At 40.0% G+C, this 26,216-nt stretch overlaps 1 protein-coding gene across 1 annotated transcript; it reads right to left on the reverse strand.

The window, feature by feature from the left end:
* Positions 1 to 80: 80 nt before the first annotated feature.
* Positions 81 to 25,618, reverse strand: LOC110050226 (uncharacterized). Its single transcript, XM_089286219.1, has 44 exons — positions 25,472 to 25,618; positions 24,776 to 24,844; positions 24,503 to 24,588; positions 23,974 to 24,050; positions 23,612 to 23,678; positions 23,432 to 23,520; positions 23,236 to 23,290; positions 23,096 to 23,156; positions 22,869 to 22,930; positions 22,527 to 22,622; positions 22,134 to 22,205; positions 21,483 to 21,649; positions 20,354 to 20,432; positions 19,727 to 19,808; positions 19,411 to 19,465; positions 19,221 to 19,305; positions 18,703 to 18,777; positions 17,906 to 18,007; positions 17,609 to 17,689; positions 17,300 to 17,353; positions 16,167 to 16,314; positions 15,246 to 15,530; positions 14,694 to 14,825; positions 14,154 to 14,326; positions 13,917 to 14,039; positions 13,525 to 13,591; positions 12,752 to 12,854; positions 11,948 to 12,058; positions 11,666 to 11,744; positions 11,379 to 11,471; positions 10,758 to 10,824; positions 10,106 to 10,288; positions 9,010 to 9,327; positions 8,134 to 8,340; positions 7,037 to 7,198; positions 6,382 to 6,599; positions 5,677 to 5,981; positions 4,982 to 5,329; positions 4,163 to 4,446; positions 3,610 to 3,780; positions 2,970 to 3,158; positions 2,217 to 2,289; positions 1,238 to 1,383; positions 81 to 268 (listed from the first exon to the last, which is right to left on the reverse strand). Exons 1-44 carry the CDS (start codon positions 25,482 to 25,484, stop codon positions 258 to 260), a joined length of 5,523 nt encoding a protein of 1,840 aa, XP_089142345.1. The 5' UTR covers positions 25,485 to 25,618; the 3' UTR covers positions 81 to 257.
* Between the last annotated feature and the right edge of the window lie 598 nt (positions 25,619 to 26,216).

The raw sequence follows: 26,216 nt of genomic DNA on the forward strand, positions 1-26,216 counted from the left end.
TTAAGCAGAGTAGGGGAAAACTAAAGTAACTTCAGATAATTCAGATTAGTTTAAACACTCAATTAAAAGAAACCACTCCATTTCCGCAAGTGCGAAAAAGCAAGCAATTTTTTTTTTCAAAATCTTGACTACACTTTAACATATAAGCATGTAATCTGCACGTTTTTCACAAGTTATGTAAGATCGATGATACTACAGGTCAAAATTGTTTCCAACAGTTTACGCACAGCCAGAAGGTCAGTGAGTTCAGTGCAGCTTTACCCAGGTCCTGCAAAAAAGACAAACAAACAAACAAAAAACAACAACAACAAAAAAAAACAGCAGTTAAATTATTCGAAAACATGAAAAGGGGAATCATTTTCTAGCCTGAGATCCCAGTAGCCCCTAGTGAGCACTGTAAAGTAAACGGAATTCTTATTTATTATAGATTGGGTTCGTTACTCAGAAGTTTGTCCCATTCATTTACAGATATTATCCTATGTATATAAAAGAGCTCGCATATAACTTGTTTATTGTATTCCTTATATTCTATAACATCACCAAATGTTCTAGTATACTACTTACTACTTACTGTTCACTATGTGTTCTGTTTTGTATGTGCGTGCACCGACCTAAACTTGTATAACTTTGTGAAATATTTCTGAGACCCAGGGAAAATGAAACTTGTTGTTGCTATAGACACGGACTGCACATCGGTGGCTGCTCTGCGCATGAGCGAAGAGAGGCTTGAAAGTACAATAGGATTGACTTTTTTTGGTCTCACTTAAGGTATTCAGGACGAAACGCCATTTTGTTCAGCCGCCAAGGTATCATTTAGAGTTTCACTCGAAGAAATAAAAAAAAAAAAAATTTTGTCATTCATGCATGTCCATTCCAAAGTGGTATGAGCTCAGTCACGGTTTGCGCATATTGAAAAGTTTAGCCTCAATTTTTCAAATTCGTCGTTTGTAATCCATGTTAATCTTCTCCATCCTTAGCCATCCTTGTTCCTTTATGGTTTATCATTATATCTTTGGTGTTTTTCTATCTTAGTAAACTATTATTTTCAGGTTTCCTACCATTTAAAGGTAATTTTGTATGTGGCCAAAATAACTCAAAATACCGTGACGCCACGCCCAGGTCAGTCTCCTTTAGGGATTTGATTCAAATGTTCTCGACCTATAAAAGGTTTTAGGGATGTTAAAGGCCCATAAGCTTTGAACTGAAAATCAGTAACAAACCCTGTCCTTTTACTAACCTCTTAGCTTGAAGAGATCCAACTGAAGTCTTTCCTCGCTACAGTCATCTTTCCACATGATGGCAGAAACTCCTTGTTTTGGCCATCCTTGATATGGATGCACACAGAATCCAGATGCTTTGTGTCTTAAGGTTTTATGAGAGGTCCTACGGTACCAGATATAGACATGTTACTAACGTCATTCTAGCTTATGAAACGCTCTGCATTTTACTTGCAGTAATTGCAAAAAAATTCGGACGATTTTAATTTGGGACAAAGACAGCGCTTGAAAATAAAACCGTCCGCAATTTTTAAGCGTCTGAAATATTTACATTACAGTATAACACTTTGAGTAGCTCCAAAGCTCTAAGTTTCCTTTATGCCGAGCTTTATGGAGCGAACTCTAGTTGAGACACTGCTTCACATGCGTCACGGCTTGATATTACTTCGTGTTCTTTGCTCGTCGTTGTATCCGTAAAATCTTGAGGGTGCAGTAAAACTACCATCTTTAATTATGATGTTATTTGAGTCTAATTCGTGTTTTGTAGGGGTAAATTTACTTTAACTATGTTTCAGCAACGTGTCCGAAATTATTGTCCTAAATGAGACAAAAAGCGTCCGAAAATTAAACGTCCGGAAAAAACGTCCGACATTTTTTGGAGGTAATGTAAATAGTTCAGTGAGTGATGAAACAGTGAAATTCGTAGCACTGTCGATTTCGCGACTTCCGCGTTCGGTCCACCAGAAAAGCGAGATTCCGAGTTGCTACAGATTCGGAAACGTAGCTGCCTTGTACGTCGCACAAGTTGTTCATGATCAGCCTGGAAATACTCCTTACTAGACTCCATGCATTTGTTGAAAAGGAATTGGGGGAATTTAATGATACATCACGATAATTTGACCTAATTTATCAACTTCTTTATTATCGTGGCCTGTAAGCTTCACTTGCATTCAAATCAAACTTGGTAATTTAGGAAGTTCAATTTCAAAGTTTTGTTACCTTTGAAACCTGGACGCCTCCGGAGGGCAAGTGCTGGATACGACAAGGGGCGTTTCCCAGGTAGCTGTTCCGCCTGCAGGGAGAGCAAGGGAATCACTCCATTAGTCCCTTGGTTGTCATGTTACACGGGAAGATAACGACTGCTGTATTGAATCGCTTTAGCGAGCGTTAGAGATACAATTCAAATGTCTGAAATTAATGGCATAGTTAGGTTCTGGTCATAAATTCAACGGTTAATTGGGTAGAGAAAATTTTATGGCGAGTCGATATTTTCTACCAAGAATTTGTTGTTGTTTATAGTGGTCAATACGCTTAGCTACACGTAGCTAGTTCACAGGCAAGCCACTTTAAATGAAGGAAACAAATACATCAACTAAACGTAATAGGTTTAAAAATCCCAACCGGTGGGAGGCAGACCAGTTGGCTATTTACAACCATGACCGAGGAGTTGAACTAGGATCTACCGAGAAACAACTCCAGCTAAGTGGTCAGAGCGGGACTTGAACCTGCGACCTCCGGATTTCAAGTCCTGCGCCCTAACCACTCGGCCACGCTGCCTCCTCCTTTATTTCATGAATCGACCAACAGTGTTGTTACTCCTGCGGTGCAGTTCCCCATCCAGGTACCACCTTTTACTTCACCCAGATTCGCAATTAGCCAATCAGACGCAGTATGCACTGATGTCCTGATCATATCCTGCCATATCACGTCATTGACCTTTAAAAACAAACAAACAAACAAATGTATACTGACCCAGAGGACACACTCTCTTTCCGCTACACTTATGAGTGAGAATATCATTGTAGTAAGTAAACTCCATGTAGTCCTTAGAACACTCTGGTGTGTCCTTCATGTAAACAAGTCGCGTATTATCTGCTGGATTGCAGTTACCACTTTCAGGTTGGAGACAAAAACTGCCCCCGCTAGATCTGATAGGACTTTCTGCAAAAGAACGAAGCGTTAGGGTAGATAACTAAGAGACAGTTCATGTCCAAGAAGGGATTACGAAAGCATCGTCACTGTAAAATCATGGTTGATTTTAGCCTTTTCATATATAAGTCGTCATTCAGGTTAGTTATAATCTCTCACTGGTTGAGGGGGAGGGTAACCCGGAACACTGCAATAGATTAACATCCCATTTACGTGGAAGTAGAAATACTACTAGTCCCTTAACACTGCAAAAACCAAGATAAGCGATATTAGAAACAGTGGCCTGATGCAGACTTTTGTGGTTTCCGTCACGGCAACTCTAACTGTTACGTCAATAAACTCAGAGAGCAACGTTGATACACAAGAAAAAGTATCCATGGTTCACTTAGCAAATTTTAAACGCGTTTAAGTTTTCGTGTGAACGGCACGATGTTTATAAACTATCTTTCGTAAACTATCTTACTTGGGCAGACCATACACCCCTTCTCTTGCTTAGTAACCACGCCACTGCTACAGGGTTCCCCGCCACATCTAGGAGCAGGATTATTACATTGCCTGACACGTGTCTGTACACCTCTGACACACATTCTACTGCAGCTTGACCAGGGAGTCCATTCTGATAACCCTCCATTAACTGCATGCAAAAGGAAAGGATAAACAGAACATAAATAGTATTTTAAAGGATTTCTGCTCCGAAGTGTTGTTATTCGTTTTTTCTACATCAAAAGGAAAGGAAACTGACCGTTAGGCGACTTTCAAACTTCAAAATTTTTCAATGAACCCATGAGTGTGTGTGTACAACTGCAAGTTTCAAATCACAATTCAATAAAGTAGGGCGTTTAATGCTACATTTAGAAATGATGAGGTGATAGTTTCGGCTTTCGGCCTCATCAACTATCACCTCATAGAAATCTCCGGCTCATGATCTAATTGTTAAATAGGAATCAAAACAGCTTCGAACGCTGACAGGTAAATTGTGTTCCATGAATGGTTGTTTGCGGTATCAGTACACTCACCTGGGTTACGACTCTGGTCACAGTCATCTTCGTTCACCCAGTACCAGATCACACCAGGATTCGCCATGACACCGTAGATCCAAGGCGCTGGATTATTCGATTTTTTCTCGGAGATAATCGATCCCCAGTCGGAATAATCCGAGTGAGTGGAGGTTGTTAGTAAGCTCTGCCTCGCACCCAGCCAGGGCATGCGCTTTTCAAGCGAGTCTTCCCAGTTGTAACGCCATTGGTTGAAACGTTTCACCAAAGTGACACCTGTTTGTTCGTTGGTTTGACTGACAAAGCTATCAAACCATAAAATGACACTTACATCACATAGCACACAAAAACGGATGAAATCTCATTTATTCCTGTATTAAGTAAAAGCTCAATTCTACTTTGGCTAAGTCAATAGCTTTCTCGCTTGGAGTTATGTTGCTGTTTTATCCTTGCTGATAGAGCGGATTTAAATCGAGTGTCGTATAACCAAAACCAAGGTGATTACTTTAGCCAATCACAAACGCCACGGACAATGCAGTGAACCAATCAAAACTTGAAATAGTGACATGTAACTGACGTAAAGCGCGGGAAAACGTTTGCGAAAGCTAAGAGTCTCGATTGGATTTTACTTCTGATTGGATGAAAAAGTGGCGCGAGTTTTCTAAACCAATCGTGTAGCGTAGATGATGCAAAACGGATTACCTTTCATCACTCAAATTAGTATTGCTTAAGTAATACAGTTCCTTTCATACTAGCGGAAAATATTGCTAGAAGGTTTGACCGAATATTTTGCAAAACTCTTAAACCTGCTGCTAAAAAGTTATCTCGGAAAACTAATACCTGTATTTGATTGGAGCAGTCCAAACCCCGCCCCAGTGTCCTCTCTTGTAAGCTTCCAAGCGGTATTTGAACGTTTTGCCGCCACTCAAAGCTTTAATCTGGTCAGCGTAGCCTAATATGGAGTAATCCCTTGATAGCGAAGGTCTTGTGGGATTCTTTAGTTTGACCTCGTCCTTTTTCCAACCGTTAGAAGCACTGGTAACTAGTAGGGTGTAAGCTCCTTGCTCTGATGTCATATCGCAGTACACCGGCAAGTACTCATGGGCGTTCTTACGAATCATGTAAAGTCCGTCTCCCAATGACGTCTTGCTTCCATGATTTTTTACTTTGATTTCATTGCAGGATCTCCTACGAAAACAATAAGACTGCGGTTAAGTGACCATTGCAGTGTCTTCTTCAGGGAGAGTTGCAAACTGGTTGTCGCTTCATTGTTTGGACTCTAGAGTTAAGCGGTTCTAGTTCTATGAGTTGTGATTTGCTGCCGTGTTTTGTTTTGGTGTACAAAATTTATTTACTTCAAACAAGAGATTACAAGCTTTAAACTTATAGCAACAAAGATAGAGAAACACCAAAAAAGAGAAAATAAAACAAAAGGATGGCACAAGGATTGTTAACTTTGGGTAAGATTACAATCCACTATAAAAAAGCGCGCTTGAAATTTTCTTTTCCGTGACCCACTTCGGTGTTTTCCTTACCCAGTTCCCTCGCGCAGCCAGAGTCGTTTCACCCCAGTTCTTTGTCGACTTATCCCCTTTGTTGAATCCATCACAATCGCACCACTCAAGTCAGCTTCATTTTCAGCGCTCGTCAAAATTGCATCACCGGAAGTGGTCAAATACGGCAGTTTTCCTGTGGACATAACTTTACTGTCATCCCAGCGTCCCTGCTGGGAAACTAAATCCACGCATGCTTTGTATGATCGACCGGAAGTGATCGTGCAACCAGCCTTAGCTGTCCAGAGGCCTTCCCAAGATTTCGCGCCATCTTCCTCGATACGATACTAGAAATTAGAAAGATTTAGACTCAACAATTTAAGCAGTAAAGCGGGTCGATACGGCGCGGGACATAACCAATCAAAGAGCCAGATTTTAAACACGTGACGAAACGGACTAGTTTTAAGGCCGCGCGGCTTTATGATTGGTTGCCTTATATCAATCCACTTTTGTTACTCTACACAAAGATATACGTGGCAGATTGCCTTTCTATACCTTCTATTTTTCTCCATGGTAACGCAAAATGTTTTGAAATATCTTTAAAGAACTCGAGATGAGGTTTAATAATAAGAGGAAGACAAATAACTTGGCATAAAGTTTTAATGTTAACTGACACGAGAAAACGCGCACTATCTACTTTATTTTACAATCAGTTCTCTCGCGTTGCTCTAACTGTAAAGTCTTTACCTGAAAATGTTTCATGTTTGTAATCTTGTCAGCCATTTCTAATATAGAGAAATCAGCAGTCAATGATGGACTGTCCGTGTTCCTCGATTTCACGTTATCTCGTGTCCATCCGTTGTCAGTTGCGCTTGTCAACACAAGCGTCCAGCCGCCGCCATGCTCATTGAATTTACAAAAGGTTTGAATTTTACGGTCTCCAGGCTTGATAGTGTAGATACCATCTGTAAGAGCAAGAAATCCCAAAGAACAATGCCAATAAACAATGATGAACATGCGCATATTTCTGGTTCTTACATTTTCCCTCTCAGGTGTAAAATTCCGATATTTTTTTTAACATCAACTTCAATCTTCTCGGGATTATAACACAAATAATAAGAGGTCTTCATGTTATCGCAATCATGGATTTAATAATTCAAAGTATTGTGCACACAGTCATAGACTATCACATGCGTTAATTTCATTGTCTTGCACGTAAATATGACGTCGCTCTATCAGTCTGGCGGATGGAGGACGTGGAAAGAGGTGCGGGCCACTGCCATCGACAGAACAGCGTGGAGACAGAGTGAGAAGGCCTTAGTGAAGGAGCAAAATATCAGTCGAACTAATATACAGTTACTCAAGCAATTCAAATCTTAGCTTTCAAAATGTGCAATGATACCTGTTACTGGTTTATTCTCTGTTGCTCTTAACTGCATTTCAGCACAGGACCTAGGGAGGCCAGTGAAGCTCTGTTCTCTGATCCAGTACCATATGTTTACTGGGTGCTGTTCAACGTCGGTGCCGTCCAACCAAGGTGCGGGAAAGAAAATTTTGGAGTTGGCTGTCGCAAATGATATAGAGTGAAATAAGTCAGTAACCAGGATCAATAGAACTAAGTAGAGCCTAACTCCGTTGTAAATCGCGGGTCATAATCCTTTATCAGCCCCAGGGAGGGATAGCGCGTCCGCCAATACCCTCCAACGCACCCGGAAATTACGCATGCGAGTGGCTATCAGGATCGGAAGACAACAAAGCAAAGGAGTCCGATTTGTCAACTATAAGGAAATAATCATTGAGTTAGAGTTCTGGTGAATCAAAGCCGTGGTCGGTAAGTTGTTTTTGAGATGCAGTCCGTTCATCTTTAAAACTACTTCAGCGCCCGCAGATAACTCGCTTTCTCCAGTTTCTCAGGCGTAACCGGTTAACTGTACTGTAAGAGGTCAAATTGGGTCAAACTGACAACCAATAAGATTAGAGCATGTTGTAATTATTTTGATTAACGACCAAATGGGAACCATTACAGGTATGCGGGTAGTACCTAGACTACCTCAGGGAGTGGTCACCCCTGCCTTGCATAGACCTATTGCGACCAGGATCGGTTAAAAGTGAACAAAAACGGTCGAAAAATACTTTCATTTGCTGTTTGATGGTTAACTTTCGTCAATTTCAGCCGGCTTGACCAGCTTCCAGGGGTTTCTTAGCCCAGTGACTGTTGGGAGTGTCTGTACCGGTGTTGCAAACTGATATCAAATGCTGAGTATTCAATCAATTTGAAGCCTGAACTTTTTTTAGGCTTCCTTTAAAACTACCGTGACCACAGTTGTGTTTCACTGAGGAGATCTCTTTCTGTTTAAAGCACTTTCTCCGTTAAGGGATTAAGAATTTAGCCACTTTGACACTAATGTTTATCGTTGTGTCTTATACTTACCGATCACAGTCAAAGTTCTTTGCATCATTAGCCTTACTGATCAAATTTCTTTACGTCTTTAACCTTACCGATCAAGGTTCCCCACTGGCGATCCCCAGTTGCGTTCTTTGAAGTGGTTAGTTTTGCGTCGGATATCCAAGGCATTCTTTTTTCGATTCCATAATCGTCGTATTTCCACTTGTCAAATGCTTTCATCAATTCGACATTTGTCTGCTTGTTGTTAGTTGCTACGAACGAGTAGCTTCTTGGAGCACGCCAGATTCCACCCCAACGACCTCAATAATATTACAGAAATGCCGCAGTTTTTAGAAACTTACGTCACGCTACACATTGTCAATATAAACTTGCCTATTCTCACAAGGGATACATCATTACATCTCCGCCAGAAATATGATAAAGAATTACAAACAACAACATGAACGATAACACCAACACACCAAGCAAGAATGAAATAGGAGCGACTAAAGGTCGCTAGACCGTAACGGAAAGTTGATTGACAGCTACGCTGACTTCAGTGAGTTCCTATGCTGTGTTATGAACAACCGGTACACAGTGGTATTTCCAAGAGAGGTTCAGTTTTATGATCATGTTTTACTAGTATTGATTACTTTAATGCAGCTCATTTAGAGTGCATGAAGAAGGCAGAGAAAGTATAAAGAAAACTACTCTTCGCCCTCAGGCACTCTCCTCTAAAAATAGAGAAAACTTCGAGCCGTAGGCGAGGTTTTTTCTTTACACTTATTCCGTGACATTTCATGCTCACCTCACCTTCCTTACATGCTTCATAACAGAACAACGCAAGGTTAAGGCTTTCATACGTGTCATTATGTGAGGATGTTCACACTGCAGACATAACGACATAACGTACTTCTTAAGTCGCTATGTCGTTATGTTTATGTCGTTATGTCACTAGTGTGAACTAGCCTAACAAGGTCCTCGCTTACCTCTCTCGTTGGCTTCTATTCGATACTCAAACCAATCTCCACCCACGTTCAGACAGTCCTTGATGAAATCCGCTTTGTAAAGAATGGAGAAATCTCCGTTTAAAGTTGGCTTATTCTCATTTCTCTTTCTGACGTTCTTGGCTGTCCACGTATTTGTGTGGCTCGTGACCAATAGTGTCCAACCTCCACCGTCACGTGACATGTCGCAGTAAGTGTTCACCGGTCCCTTTCCGTCAGGATTGATAGTGTACATTCCATCCGGAAACTGGACGCCAGTTTCTTTTCCCAGAGATAGGAGGTGGTGACAAGAATGAACCTCTGTAGCAGGAAGAAAGGAAAGAGTTAAGGAGGGAGAATTATTTTTTGAGGAGGGGAGAGGGGGGGGGGGGGGCAATTTTCTGGCGCGTAAAATTTTATCGCACCTTTAGGTTGTGCATGTTTCTTTGGAGGTGGGCAATAGCTTGTGCCTAGAATTTTTTTTAACATCAAAAACAGGACCTGGATAGTAGAAAACAGTGCTCGAGTTTGTCCCATGGCTCACCTTGCACGATTGCAGTTTTTGCTGTGCAAGAATTTTAGTTCAATAGGAGTAGCACTGAGGTCGCTGCTGTAAACACGTCATGTGTGTAAGCAATGATTTTCGACCTCTTGCTTTTTCGCAGATCGAGAAGCGAAGATCATATCTCGATGTAGGGAACAGAAATAAGGTTTTCCTTTCGTCAAAATGAACTGATTCGATCACTGCACGCTATGAAACAAGAAATTGCAATAGAACTCAGTTAAAGGAGCTCGGTCACGGTATTTTGAGCTATTTTGGCCACGTAAAAAATTACCTATAAATTGACGGAAACCTGAAAATAATAGTTGGCTAAGATAGAAAAACACCAAAGAGATAATAATAAACCACAACGCAACAAAGATGGTTGAGGATGGAGAAGATTGACATGGATTACAAACAACGAATTTAGCCTGAACTTTTCAAGAGCTCCTTAAAGTATGTGAGCTTAACTGTTGTACAGTATCGTTCTTGATTCTGTTCGATAGCATGGTTGCTTTCTTTCCCTTTCCATCCTTTCACGATATTACAGTTGCTTACCTGGACATTTCTTATTGTTACATGGTGCCTCTTGAATTCTTTCGCCATCACAGTCTCGTCCTCCGTGTGCCGGTGCTGGGTTGTCACAGAACCGCTGTCTGGTCTTTTTTTCTTCTCCACACACTCTCAAACACTTGGTCCATTTTGACCATGCGCCCCATCGACCATTGCGAACTTGCTTTACTAAAAAGTGGTCGAGAAGATTTCATTTTAGTCCGGTTGTGTTGTGCTTACTGCAATAATGTGCTTTGCATTTTGTTGTTGATTGTATCTGGTCAGTACTCAAGTCAAGAAGAGACGGTGGCAGTGGCTTGGTCGACGCACCGCCCTCACAGATAGAAGTGTAGCAGCTGTTATAAGATGACCAAGCGTTAGTCGGACAAGAACCCCGTGCATGTTATTCTTAGTCGGACAAGAATCCGGCTGTGCTATCAAGAGATGATTACATCGTACCTCACCTGAAGGCTATAAACAAGCGGCTGTATGATGCTAGATCCAGTCCATTTTTCTATTGAAAAAATGTCTTTATTTTTGTCCGTTCAAATATAGGTTACGATTCTTGCAGTTAGCTATCAAGCTAAACATAGTTTTGTCAAGTACATTTAATTTATCCTGTGACCATTTGAAAACCCGTATGTTGTTCTTGTTTTACCTGTTTGGCAAGCAGTCTCTGGGTCCAAATTTCCTCGACATTTGCATTTTCCCTTGCTTGTACAAACCTGGTTTAATGACACATATATTTTATTAATCATTAAATCTAGCCGCATCATCTCATAAACGCATACCATATGAATGAACTTTTTTGTAGCCTAGTGAGGTAATCGAATACAAACTTTAGAGCCTCGAAAGCCTTGAGAGTTGTTAGTCGATAAGTAGCTCTCTAGTCTAGTCTATTGCGGCGTTTTCTTAGTTTGTCAATTGTCTAGGGGATGGACGGTAGAGAGGGAGCAAAGATCGTCATCGTTTTCGAAAAGCTCCGTTTTCCAAATGTTTTCCATCCACACTTAAACACAAAGCTGACGTTTTCAAATTCCTCCGATTTGAAGAGCGTTTTCGAAAAGCTCTTACTGGAAAATTCGAAAATTTCTCCCTAGAAACAATGCTGAGTTTTCAAATTTCTCCGGTGTAGTGTGGACGAGGCCTAAGTGTCTCAGTTGGAGGACTAGACCGTACGTTACCATGATCAGAATCAGAATGAGTTACAGTATGTCAACACATTCAATAAGTTAATTTGCACATTTGAAAATTACAAACTATTAACACATCTTCTCACCCCTTTTCCCGAGCATTCCAAACCATTACTGGCCTTTGGACACTGCTTAGAAACCAGTTGATCTACACTAGTGCATCGATTTGCCACACAAATCTATGGTAAGTCAAAAGACATGGTGATGTTTATTCTCAAGTATAGTATATGACCGTTTCAAACAAGGTTATACTACATCCTTAAAGACATGGCAATGAATTAACGTTTAGTTTTGGTATAGTTGGTGTTCAAATACGATATTCTTTAAGGTTAGCTTTGGGAATTATAATTTTAGGGTGTATTGAGTTCGTTACCTTATTGACCCCACACACTGTTCCATCTTTGACCATACCAACAAGTTCGTTTCCAGTACCTCCTTTACGAGACGCCGCGCTGCAATCAAAACGGGATAATGTCACAAATGTGTATAGTACAGCATGACTGATAAACAAACAAGCGAACCGCTCAAAGAACATTACTTAATCGTAATTAAAGCGTTAGCTACTCAAAACTGCTTGTTGATGCTCTGTTAGCTTCAGAACTTTAACAGGGAGCTATTTCTTGCTGACTGTGAAATGGGAAACTTTTATTCATACCTGCATTTCTCTCCAGTAGGTAAAACTTTTAATTCGTAGTAACTCCCATAGTCCACCACGGGCCTCGTTCTTGTCGCTGAATAGCACTGCAGCTGACCGCATTTAGCATTTCTGCAGATTCACAACAACATGGAAGCGATAAATTCTGTAATAAGTTCGTCTCGTTACCCTCGGTGTAAATAAATAAAATGGAGTGACAGGTGCAAGAATGTAATATCAGAAATGTTGAATTCAGTTTAAGTTTAATCGTTGGCAGAGTTTTTCATGAGTCATGAAAATTGTCATCCTCGGAGACTTAGGGGCAGTCAGTGGGGTCGGGAGAAATTGAAAACGGACTGGGCCCCCCCGGGAGGGGCTCACACATGGAATGGTCGGGGATGCTCGTCGTCTCCCCTAGGGGTATAAATCAAGGATCCTGGCCCCACTTGGGCTGTTCATGACGAAACGCCGCTATATTTAGCTGTCAAAGTATCTTTTTGTGTGCACTCGAAGAAATGATAATTTAAAAAAAAAAATTCTTATTTCCGTTTTTAGGCCACGCCCAGATTGTTCTCTTTTGGGGGTTTAATTCAAATTTTCCGATTAGCATCCCCGACCTTTTCACATGGGAGTCCACCCCCCCCCCCCCTCGGGGACTAGGTCTCCCAGGAAAGAATGCATCGTCAAAACTTAGGAGGTTTTTGCTTGCTAGCATTGTTTTTCACTACTTTTAAAGTCACTGGGAGATCTTTTACACACAAGTTAATTACGCGGCGTTTTGATGACCTTGGAATTCTATTGAGATAAGTAAATCCTGCTACTCACTCTCTACCACGACATGGAAGATTTGTCCTTGGACTACAGCTACCAAAGCCCTGGGCATCACCATTCAGTTTTTCGTAACAAGCAGAGGGAGCATTTGAAGCTTCTGTAAAATACATTTATGACTTAAGATACAATTTATCAATCGAAACCATTTAAAAATACTAGGGAATACGCATGTGAGAAATATATTTCTTAATTACCTAGGATTGATAAATTTTAATTTTCGTTTAAACTAAATATTATTGACGTATTCAAGTGTCGTAAAACCAAAACCAAACAAGTTACTCACCTACTAGACTACTCAGCCATTCAAATCATAATAAAACCAAAATCAGTAAAAAACTCAGTTAAAAACCGTTCTAAGTATACTGTAAAAGGTGGTCATTGTGGCGTCAATAACTTTTTAATTAATATTGTATACCATGCACTGCATATACGGCTTTATCGCACTATTAGCACGTCAATGCTTTAAAAGTTCTAGAATTCAAGATCAGAAGAAAGTATTTTTTGGTGTTTGTGATTCCTCGCTTGATGAACATTGGGTGGTTGTGTGTCTTTGACCTTTTTTACTCGTTGAAAAAGCTTAGTTTACGCTGTAAATCTAGATGATTTTTTCTTGGTATTACCTTGTGCATTGCAAGTTTAAGTTAATTCCAAGAAGAACTGCTTCGAGAGGATTTCGTTTGAAGTTTGTCCCGAAAAAGAAATGATGATTTTCAAAAACAACGACATACAAGTCTCGCATGAACTTATTACCTTACTTATTATCCTACCTGGTCCCCACAAATCTCGGCATTGTGTATCAGCTGACGGTACACACTTTCCACGGTAGCAAACTAACTGAAAACATAAATAGTTTGGAAAAACGTTTTTTTAAAACTTGTTAAAATAAGAAATGTATTAAAATGGTTAATGGTTTCAAATACCTTTCACTGTAACGTTTGAACAGTAATTGGAAATAACGTGGTCGACTAGTGAGATTACGGAACATTTTGCTGATGTAAAACTTTGAAGGCAAAAGACCATATAACAAAGAATTAGACCGCTTTGTTGTTTGTTTGTTTGTTTATTGATGGATCTGTACAGTCATAACGCTACAAAGACATTCAAGCTACAACTTATGGATATCAGCCTTCTGAAGAACAACACTGTAATAAACACTCACTGAAGTTCGAGGTTTACTCGACCACACAGTCCACCGCTGACCATCCAGACTGTACTGCAAAGAGAAAGCTGTGACATCACCGGTATCAGTTCCTCTTTGAAGGATCGCTGATACTTTTTTAGCCTGAAATTCAATCAGTTTAAAAGAAGAGAGTTTACCATCAGCATATCCAAACTTTTCTTCTAGAATTAGATTAGGAAATATTTCTACTCGGCTATGTGTAAAATTCATTCGTACCTTCCCCAGGTCAATCTGGACAAACTGGTTTTTGTCTTTTTTGGCTGCGCACCAACCTCTAGCGCTGTTCAACCTCGCCTCATTAGCTGGGTAACCTGGCAAGCTGCTGGATGCTGAGATGCGGTTGTCAGGGACAGATTGGTTATCTGCCACGCCCAAGGAAAGCAAGCAATCTGATTTTTTAAAAACAAATCGGTTCCTACCTGATCTGTAAATGCATGTAATCGTCACATATTTATTCATCATGCTCTACCGCAAATCCCTGAATCTGATAAGCTCTTCCCACACAACTATTTGATGATACAGTCAGCATGTATTGCCCTGACGTGTGGCCACAATCAGTAATAACATTAACCAATTACTTGTAGCATAGATTATCCTTGATTTATTAGTTGTTGCGTTGTTATATCCACTATTTGAAAAGTCAATAATGAGCCCCATTCATGAAACTCTCACCAATTGCTAATTAGAGATTACAAACAATCATTTTAGTGCTGAAATGCTTCTTCATTTGGTGTTGTTTTCTTGTTGAATTCTTACCCTGTGCCAAGAAATGAAATGCGAGTCTTTCTTCGTCACAGCCCGCCCATAAAATAAGTTTGACACCGTCACTCGCTGCACCGCCGTTGGGATGCACACAAAATCCGCTAGCCACATGACGAAGTGATTTTCCTGAAAATTATGAAGTGTTACATTTTAATAAATCAACTTGAGGCATGTAAAAGTAATTTTCTAGTTGGCAGTTTAAGTTACCGCCTGGCGGAATGACAGCGATCAACGGACTGACTGACTGTCTGTCTGGTCAACTGACTGACTACCTGACTGACTGACACATTGGCTCACTGTCCTCACTGACTGACTGGCTGACTTACTATCTGAAGGACTGATGAACAGACACGGACCAAGTGAGTGTATGATCAGTGTGTGTCTGAGTAAGTGACTAAAGGGACTGACTGACTGAAAGACGGACAGACAGAGAGACAGACAGACAGACAGGCAAACAGACGGAATAAGTGAGTGCTCAATCCGTGTCTGAGTGAGTGACGGAAGTGACTGACAGCCTTTCAATCAAAATTTTTAAACTAAACCTACGTGTTGTTCGTTCAAACTTGGACTGTTCTTTGTCACAGTTTCCACTGATGACTAATGGAACTCCATATCCGCCTTGCCCTCCTTTTGGACAGATCTTCTTCCGGCTACAATGATGTCTTAGCACTCCATCTGGCGATAGAAGGAACTTGGTAGATGCCCCTTGACATTGTCCTGGTTTTCTGTAAAATAACTCCGTTCCATCTGCAGAAGGGCAGGATGACAAACCCTGTGGCTTCACGCACAGATTACCAAAGCCTTGTATTGTAGTAGCAGTTCTCCGAGAAACTGAAATAGTATCAACCACAATACACGGCGTTATCTTTTCAGTCAAAAGAGCATATGATCCCATCATTGTTTGCAAACAGTATTTTTTGATTTGACATTTATTTAATAGCACAGGCTGCTTATCGCGAAAGCCGTATGGCATTTGCACTTAGTTTTTTAAAAAACAAAATTAGGCTCGTGGAGAAAAATAATAGCAAGAATAAGCACAAAAATGAAGAAAAGAAAGGAAAAAAAGCAGTTACGAAGTGATTGATTGGGAGATTAAAGACTGTACAGAATAAAACAAGTTTACATTAAGTTGGAAGTTGATTCTAGGAACTTGATTTAAAAGGCAGTCAATTTTTCTCCTATCAGATGGGGAAAGCCATTTATCTTCCAACAAGCGTGCAGCGGAGGCAAACAATGATTCACGCAGAGCAGCAAAACTTGGGCAGTACAAAAACTGGTGTTTGGCATCCTCAGTAGCAGCATCATACAGAGCAAAACGAGATCACAGATACAGAATAATATCTCTTAAAAAGCTCATATTTTAAGGTGTGATCCTCTTTATTTTTGGTTTATATGACTATCGGGTTGCTCTGTGCTTTGGATTCCTAAAGAATACCTGTGAATTTATTCGTAAGTTGTTTGCATTACCAGAAGTTCTTGCTTCACAACCAAGTAGGTCCATTTTCATACACAGGCCCCTCTCCCAGTACTGCGGGTTAATTCTGACGTGTCGTGCTATAATTGGCTGCGGCAGCTTCGTCATCTTCCCATCTTCAACGTACTTCCCCTGGAGTAGCTTGAAATGGCATTGAAACGTAAGAAAAATCAATGTGAATATCGAGTAGCTCATCGGCCAAATCAGAGGAGGCAGTAACAAAGGTTATGTGTCTAACGTTTGGGTTAATACTTCACAGTCACGTTGCCACAATGCCGACTTCGAATTTCACCGGTTTCATTTAAGTTGCTGAAGCACACATATTTCTGACCGTTTTAAGGACGTTCGCGCGAAAATTTTCCAGTCGATAGATTTTTTTAATTTTTATTGCAAGTCAGGTAATGAGTTACTTGTGTCAGAAATGCAAAAAAAATTGGGGGTCACCGACTTCGTTTCAGAGATAAAGCGTGTGGAAAACTACCCTGATTTTGAAAAATTGGCGCACGTAATTCAGCATGGTGTACAGCGGTTTATAGTTAAAAATATCGAAGGTGAGTCAACGGAGGCAAACGATGTTAGTCATATTTTGTAGAAGTGGGTCTGTTACGTAAATAATTCCAAATGTTACCAACGTTTTCACAAAACTTAACCCTTCAAGAGACATTTAAAACCGCCGCACAGATAAACGAAGAGCTAAAAAGAACGGAATTTGATTGTGCATTTTGCAAAAAATTCAAACTTCTAGTCGATAGATTTTCTTCTTCTTTCGCTAAACGTAGAAAATCGGTAGAGGAAATGATGCATCAAAAGAAAAATAGGGGTCACCGAACGTCCAAGATCGTTAAATCCAGGCAAAGCTATAGCAATGGCCATCTGCCTTGTCATTTTTCATTTTATTACTTAGCGCGCGCTCTCATGCATGACGTGGCGTGTGAATTTGCGTGCGCAGCAAGGATGCCAGAAACAATTAGCGCGAACGTCCTTAAGCAAGAAAATGCCACATGATGGAAATCTTGTGAAAGGCAAATGTTATGGCACGGAGTCACAGTGTTGGTAGAAATTTGTGATGTTTCATTATTCTACATTACCCCCAGGCTACCAGTTGTACAATTGAGCATTACGGTACCTCTGGCTCCGCCTCACAGGAACTTCCGTCTTTGATATAGTCATCTGGAGGACACTATAATCAGAATTTACTTAAATTTGAATTGAAAAAAGTCCTACCTAAATTTCACTCATGATATGACTACTGAAATTATGTTACAGTGCCTTCTAAAGAGGTTGTTTTTAAAGAAACATACGAAACTCAAAGTTTTGTGTTATCACAAAAGCTTTCCTTTCGCAAAGGAAGAAATCGAACGGCGTGAAAACGGAAAAAAGACACAAACACGCAGAGATAATCATATTTATCTCTTAACTAGTATTTTGTACGTACCTGAGCAGATTTTCCAGTGCAATACTCTTCGACATCACACTCTCCGCTGCTTTTACGACATAATGTTCCAAGCGGAGAGAACTGTAAAAACACATGCAGAGCCATCAATGTCGACATTCGAAAGATCAACAACTATTTTCTCCTCACAGTACCAATGCATTGCCAAGCAGACAGGTAATGAGAATTGAGAAAATCATCAACCAGGAGATGTCTTGATGTAATACCAAATTCTCATCAGTAACATTAAAAGTGATTTATGGCGATCACTGAGGAGAGTTGATATTTTGAGCTACGCACCTGACACTTTTGACAGCACGTATGAAGTGCGTCACTACACTGAGAAGATTTCTTCAATCGACAGTTGTTTGGGTTACAACACGGATCTCGTACTTTGCATTCCTGCAGTTAATTCAAAATTAGAACTTCGAATTAGCAACAGTTACCTTTAAACAAAGTTTACTACTGCCGGTTCTATTTTTCAATTTCCCAAGTAACTTGTCAACCGATTGGTAGGAGGTTTCTTTGGCTATGAGCAAACTATCGAACCAAGATCTTGGAGAAACTTGTATGATTTATTATCTTCCGAATAAAAACGTAACTTCGATGCCATGTTTAGGCAGGTAAATTTAGGTTTCTGTTTGAGATGTCGATCTTGAAGGTCACGCCTAGCTATATTTGGCAAGTTCTGGAAACAAAATTGCTTTCTTCCCAATCTTCTCTCAAAAAACTCGGTGTTCAAATGAGGAAAAAGAGGCCTGGGACGATCTTCTGAAAAGAGGTAGATATTGTTTGCTATCGCTCGTCAGCGACGGTTAGTACATCTTGGAAAGTTCAGCCTAAATTTTTCAAGTTCGTCGTTTGTAATCCGTGTTTATCTTCCCCATTCTTAACCATTCTTGTTTCTCTATGGTTCATTATTATCTCTTTCTTCTTCTTCTTCTTTTTTTTGTCTTATCTTAGTAAACTATCATTTTCAGGCTTTCTTCAATTTAAAGGTAATTTGAACGCGGTCAAAATAACTCAAAATAACGTCACTGAGCTCCTCTAAGTTCTAATAAGGCGAAAATGTTTGCGCACGCGCGCACACTGTTTACCTCTGGCGTCCCGCAGTCGCACTCTTCACCAGGCTCTGGCATTCCATTCCCACACTTGTACTCGGGGTTTACGTTCTGCAAAACAAAGAGACATACTTGAGTAGTTGTTACTGATGATATAAAGGGTTTTCTTGTTAACTGTCATCTCAGTTGTGTTTCATACAGCCGAGAACTTCCAAAAAGTGACGATCAGCCAACTTCTGCTTACATTTTCTTACAGACCAGCAAATAATGGTAAAGAGGAACAGTAGGCCAGTTGCCGTTTGTCTCTGTGTCAAAATGAGTCTTCGTGCGAAATCATTCATTTGAAGATATGTTTCGCCTACATGTTCATTTTCATACAAAGCAAACTCATTCTGATATGAAAGGTTTTGCACCGAGACTCGTTTTGAAACAGAGGCACAAGGTAATTCGGAAGTGGCCTGCTGATAGGGGAGCCATTTGATGCATCACCGGATTTTCGGAATAGATATCAAAAGAAATATAAGGCAATAAGAAAATTAAACGATTCTGAGCACCTTCTTTGGCAAGTTGAAAAGACAGCTGTCGTCAATCGAGGTCATGTTGTGTAAGTTACAGTCGGAAAATCCGGGAACTCGAGTCCTATGGGGGAAAATGAAAGTACGGGATTAGATTAGCAGGAAGAAAAATGAAACGAACAGCGAATAAAAAAAAAAACAAAAAACAAGGAAAATTCAAACAACTCACTTAAAAGATCCCATGACACATCCACGTGGAGAAAGGCATTTACATGATGGCCAAACTGCAATTGCAGAAAAATGTCGTTTGCTTGCAGTCATGGTCACGGTCTCTTGCAAGAGACGATGATCTCTTTTTGCTTGGTATAATTATATAAGTTACATAGAGCATTCTTACTGAAAATTCGGATAAAAACGTTTGGGTTTTTTTGCTCTGACTTTAGAAGCAAGTAGGCAAATTTGTAATATTGATGAATTATAACACCCAGTAGCTAGATGAGGTAAATATACATTCTGTCAGCAGACGAGGTTAAATTTAAACTTACTGTTGTCATGATCAAAGTTAAAGTTGTGTCCCAGCTCATGCGATAGAGCCAACCAAGGACCCAGCGAGCCCCAATAGTTCCACTGCCGAGAAAATAAGGAAACAATGTTTGCTCTTAATGCAACAACGATCGATTAGTTAATCAAGCTTTTAGGACCCACCTTTTTTCCCCTAATTTTCAGGCGCAAGGCGGTTAAAAGGAAAGACACCCGTAACTGAGAACACTTCAGACACGTATGAATCACGAATCGCTCGTGGAGCTTGTCTTACGCTTCTAAGAAATCCAAAGTGACTGCGAAGTTTCTTACGCGCTTTCCAGGAAATTATTAGGGAAAGTGGACGAATAATACGGTAAAAGCCTTTGTTACCTAAGGTAACTTTCTCACCGCTTCAAGTCTCGCAGTTTTCTTAGTGAGGCTAGTGGCAATAAGAACGTGTGCAGTTTTTGACGCAATCACGTTGTGCCGCTGCTACCTTTGGAAAGCTACTTGTTATACAAACATGAAAATTTTGCCCACAATGGCTTTTGAGTAGGCGTCTTTTGCGCGTGATATTGACTGAATATGGTAGTGAGTGTTTTGTTGAGAAGGCTAATTATGCCAATCAGTTATGTTCGATGACAGCTCACCGCATCAACTCCAAGCGACCTTTTTTTGCATATTTCCCCTTTGTATGCCATTCCTCCATAATCGTCCCACATTGTACCCCTGAAAGTCAAATGAATTCACAACATCATAATAATTTATATGACATTTGTATAATTTCCAGAAGTGAATATAAGAATTGGACATTCTGATTGGTCGAAAAGCTCATCTTATGAGGCTATATTCACCCCGCTAGAGCTTGACTACTAAGCTCGCCATCTTTGCCATCACGGCAAGTAAACATGGCGGACAGTTGCTGAATGATGTTTTCATTTATTCGAAAGACATCACTCCAAGGCCAGGATATTTGAAAGGATGGAGGATTTTTAAAATGACTGCTGTCTCCCTTGGACCAAAATTAAACTCTTTTCAAGAACTCGTATCCAAGGCTTTTAAGAATCGAAAACGCAGTGGTTGCGTCGATCGCCAACAGGTTAGATCGATTGACCGAAATTTATTTTTCTTCAAACTAAAGCTACTCATTTTTAGGCGATAATGACAACTGTGAATGAAGTCAACAACGATAAAACAAAGGTACCGGATGAATTTATTTTTCCTAGTGTTTCGTTCGTTTGTTCTACTGCCGAACTCGATGAGTAAGTTGATTAACAATCGATGTACATGTAAGCTTATTATTAAAACTACGGCTGCATACGTTATGTTTTAGTCCGTTATTTTGTAGTCCTAGATATTCACCTCTGAAAATAATACTAAAACAACTAGTCGTTATGGCAATAGTCAGTTAATTTCAAGCATTTTAAAAAGGTAGTGTATTCATCTTTTTCTCTTTGGGTCTGAAATGACGTACCTCGGTTGTCTCTACATATTAAAGATTTTGAAAAAAATTGAAACTGATATAAACAACTGGCTTCACGGGTATTGCAGACGTGTAAAAAATTTAGGGTGGCTGAATGAACCAAACTGTTCCCGCGTGAAGTGGTCTTAATCGAATGTCAGTGTGAAGTCTCGCGTAAAATACCTAATGGCTTAACCAGACCACTTAATAACGTAAGGACCAAAAAGTTTTACCTGGTTCCTACGCTTACAGATCCGACACTGTCGACCCGTGATTCACCGTACACAAAGTGAGGGAGGTTTCACTCTTTTTCTCACCTTAGAAGATGAACACTGTCATATGCCACACCAGCTTGGTTGCTTAAGCGATGATTCTCAAAGTTCCTCAAATCTTCGCCGGCTTTCTTCACGAAAGGTATGTGATCCTTGTCCGTCCAAATTTCCAATGCTGATAACACAACTCGAATGTTAATTTTCTGGTAAATCTGTAACACGAATGAGAACAAACAAAGTATAAACAACTAAATTAGAGCTGGAGAGTTCTTGTTCATGGATGAGGGAGAAGCCTGTTGTTGACAACTCTTAGCCAGCTTGATTGCTTTGTCTCGTCGTGCTAAGGTAGGTAGGTTAAGTCCGCACACGAGCCAAGTGGCCTATGAGGCCGGAGTTTATCCCGGTTCCCGTAGCATGAGGCCACTAGGACTATTTCTACTCCCCCCTGGATAGGATGCTAGTCCATGGCAGGGTTACCCCCAGCATTAAATTCACCGGTTTATACATTTATACACCTGGGTGGAGAGAGGCACTGTGATAGTAAAGTGTCTTGCCCAAGAACACAACACAGTGGCACCTGTCAGAGCTCGAGCCCGGACCGCTCGATCCGGAAACGAGCGCACTAACCATGAGGCCACCGCGCCTCTACCTTGTCGCGCTAAGAAACTGGTAAAACCGGTTTTCATTAGAACTTACTGCGTCAACGGCGTTTACAAGTATGAAAACTCTTCGTTTGACGTCAGCGATGTCTTGCTTGTACTTCTTGTACTACAGAAAAAGTAGAAAGAACACTAAATTCGTATCATTTTACCCCACAAGCGCATATTCGTGCTACTGCTGTGGCGAATTCAAATGAATTTGGCCGGAAGTAGCATAAAAAAAAGTTACAAGAAAAAAACTAATCAACTTGGAAATATCAGTCTGTAATTATATAAAATTAGGATTTGAAGCTTTCTGCGTGTTTCCCAATATACTGTGTCACTCCGAACCACTTTTAACGCATTGTCGCGGTTTCAGATGACTTATTTCATAAGTAGGAATGCATTAAAGTATATTTAATTGGAGGTTTTAAGAAATCTGTTTACTTACCACGACGTTGTCAACGATAAGCATCAACTCCGCGTATCGAGTTTTTGTTGTTTTCAAGTATTTCTTATACACTTCCCCTTCTGCTTCTCGTTTACTCTTAACAGAAAACACAAAATATAAAAAAGAAAGATATGCCATGTTTAGTATGTAGCTGAAATTTGATCTGCAAATCATGGAGGGCTGTGTCCATGATGTTATAGATACACCGCAAGCACTCTGTGCTCGACTATAATGATTGTGTAAGTACTCCCTGCGGACCTATTTCAAGTATAAGGTGCCCTGTGTGGTTTTTCTCCTCTGAAAACCTTTCGCTATCCAATATTCAAAGTGCTAATTACTTACCCTTGATGTTGTCTGTGAATATCTACGTTCCCTTGCAGTAGCATTTCCTCCTGGAATGGTTCCTTGGGAAAAAAAAAAAACTGAAACAACAATAAGACACTGAAAATTTGACCACAATCACCAACTGTTGAGCAAACCAAGAGTACAAATGAGATGGTACAGTCAAAGGTAGGGAGGGTCAATTTCCTACTATAATGCATGTTTGTATTTAATAAGTAACAGCTTACCACATGAAAATCTTTTCAACTTGCCATCTTTTGTTTTAAATATCTTGTGTGCTCCTTTGCCCTAAAGCATAATGGTAAAAGAATCACTCCTAGAGATATTTTCTGAACTTTGTCTTCAATGAGTGACAATCAAGGCAAACCTTAGTAGGATATGGTTCGATGTACATTTGTCCTTCTTCGTCTTCGATCAATCCGCTGGAAATAAAACAAACTAGAAATAAGATGGTTTATAAATCTCTACAGTAGGAGCCGATCCTCAGTTGTGCCTTGAATAACCTCCGACATCCGTATTGTGCGCAAAAAGCTATTTTAGCGATAAGTGTCGTTGAATATTACCTGAGTCCATGGCAGGTGTCAATAATAACAGTTGACTCCGCCTCTTGACCTTTCACGTGACCTTGATATTGGCAGTTAGGTGGGGCCTCCTGTTGTAATGATTACAATTGATAATGAAAATATCAAAATTTACTTCACTCTTAGTAATTTCATAGTGGGAGGTAAAGTGATTTAATTTACCTGTTGCTGGACCAGTTCTCCGTCTTCATTAAAATAACGAAGTGTAAAATTCGATGTAGAAACTAACCTGGTAGACAAACAAACTGTTAAATTATTCTGTAACCTACTGGACAAGAAAAAATTCAAAACATTTCATATGGTTATAAAATGACACTTTCTTAATTGGTTAGTGGTACCTTGCATCTAAGGTTGTCATATTTCTAAAAACTTAGCAACTGTCTCCACAAGACTCTTCTTTTAATCACGTTCTGTACATCAGAGACGTCAGTCATCAATGAAATTGTTCTTGTCGTACTGACAGATAATATCTGAAACTTTGGTCTAACGTAAAATGAAAAATCACACCATGCTGAGGTACTTACTTGTTAAGATGAATGTCGACAACAACCTCTTTACCAAACGCTTTCAATTTAAAAGACGCCTGCTCGTCGTGGCCATTCTGGTATAAAAAGATGAATTGACTACTTACTAAAATTGTCAGACATTGATTTGTTTATGTCTGGTGGCGGTTCTTGAGGTGATGCTGTGAATGATGCTTAAGATAATGATGATGACGAGGAGGATAATGTTGATGACGAAGATGACAGCATGATAAGGATAACGACGACGACGACGACGATGTGATGATGATGGCGGCGGCGGCGGCGGCAGGGAGGGGTGGTGGTGGTGGTGGTGGTGATGATGTTGATGATAATGATGGTGTTGGTGGCGGTGGTGATGATGACGATGATGATGACGATGATGATGATGATGCGGAACAACCTATAATTTCTCCATAAAAAAATCCGTTTAAGAAATTAAGCTGCATGTCATAAGAATCAAGTACATGTACTAGCGGATGATATAGAGACCAATAACTAGAATTTATACTTAGGCTTCAGGGTTAAATACCTTTGTTCCTGTGGTTAAATCTCTCTTCATGCGCCCTTTATCAAGTCTCTCAGGAAACACGATATCGAAATTGTCATCAATATCCTCTGAAAATGTCAAAATGATTCATTGTATCACTCTAATTAAGAATAACTGAAGTAAACACTTTCTTTCCAACAACGCATGTCGTAAAAAACTATGATTTTAAACTTGGCGTTTCGTATGCTTCGCTCGGTATGCCGACAATTTTGACTACTGTACAGCGCGATGATGTATGGAAATAATATACAGTACCTTCATAAGCGAGATGTGACTCAATGCCAATCCACCACGCTGCTATGACAAGGCACAATGACAAGAACTCTAACCAATGAAAGCATTTCATGTTAGCATTTAAGAGTTCCTCCTCATATTTATCAATACATACACGAGCAAAAAGATGATTTAGAGTGGAAAAAATTATAAATCAATAATGTCTTGTGAGAATTCTCAAAACTAAAATGTAAAGAAATGTATGTAATCATTAAGGAGAATTAATATTTTGAATTTTGAACAGACTAGTATAAACAGGTCCGTTTTCCACGCTCCTGCACGCTCCATATAAGGGGAAAATGACTCCTCTCTCACTTGGAAAGATTTGCGTGTAGACTGAATTAAATTTGTGTTTATGTAATGTCAATATAAGTTATGTAATGTCAGTATCAGTCATGACCACTCTTCCGTGCCATTACAAGTGACAGAATTGTGGTTTACTTCGCGATCACACGAAAAAACTCTACTTTTATTTTGTGACCAGAAACGAGCTGAGATGATAAAAATATTCAGTTTTAAACTTATGAACACTATACGCACAGCCCTTTCGTAAGCAGTTGGTCACTTGCCAAAATGAAACAGTGACAAAGACTGAGGTTGAATAGTACCTTCTTTTCCATATTTAGTTAACATATGAAACAAAATACTCGTTTCACGAAACCAAGAAAGGTAACAAACCTTTAAACTTCATTGTCCAGAGAAAGCCTTCACACGCGATGACACAAACAACCAAATGATTTTGCGACAGAAAGCAAGTCTGATTTGTACGACCCCGGCTGCCTTCTGCCAAAACGTTTACTCAGACATATAGGACAATGGCCCGAATAGCTGCGGGAATTACATATTGTTTTATACCTGGTGTATTAACTTACTTAGTACTCAAATAACGGTGTGTAGACAGAACCGGGGGGGGGGGCATGCTTTGGGGGATTTCCATGTTCACGGAATTTTTTTAACCAAAACTTTAGACCCATGGTGTTGTTGTCCTGTTCAAGTCATTTGAGTATCTTCAGATCGAAGGAAAAGAACAAAATTACTAAATTCCAATTCTATCTGGAAACCTCAAACGACTGGTTGTCAGTCGTAAGACTGTTGTGTGCTTCCCTCGTTAAACAAATGGTATTTTAATAACAATTTAAGACGCACAATTCGATTGATTTTCATTTGTTCGGATTTAGGAACCTTCAAGTTCCTTTTTTGCGCGAGAGGAAGAGGGAAAGTAAGAAGTAATTCTCGATCCTTTCACACTCGAGATTGAAATATTTTAAACCTTTGAATCCCTGTCAAGGAAAGGTACACATGCCCATACATAAGTCAGTGTGCCACAAGACGAACCCCGATTCTATTTGAGGTAGCCTCTGGCTCGTGTTTTGGATTCTTTCCCTTAAACACCTACATTGTCTCCCGCCAGTTTATTATCTTT

The sequence above is a fragment of the Orbicella faveolata genome, unplaced genomic scaffold (genome assembly GCF_042242905.1).
Source record: "Orbicella faveolata isolate gen_17 unplaced genomic scaffold, um_ofav_v1 contig_14, whole genome shotgun sequence".
In the NCBI taxonomy this organism is placed as follows: domain Eukaryota; kingdom Metazoa; phylum Cnidaria; class Anthozoa; order Scleractinia; family Merulinidae; genus Orbicella; species Orbicella faveolata.

What these genes read in the sequence shown, in the direction of transcription:
- LOC110050226 (XM_089286219.1), bottom strand. An exon ending in TTTTCAACTTGCCAAAGAAG is followed by an intron (nt 18,778 to 19,220) that starts GTGCTCAGAATC and finishes TTTGTTTTGCAG; the next exon opens with AACGTAAACCCCGAGTACAA. An exon ending in GAGGCGTCCAGGTTTCAAAG is followed by an intron (nt 1,384 to 2,216) that starts GTAACAAAACTT and finishes CTGGTACCGTAG; the next exon opens with GACCTCTCATAAAACCTTAA.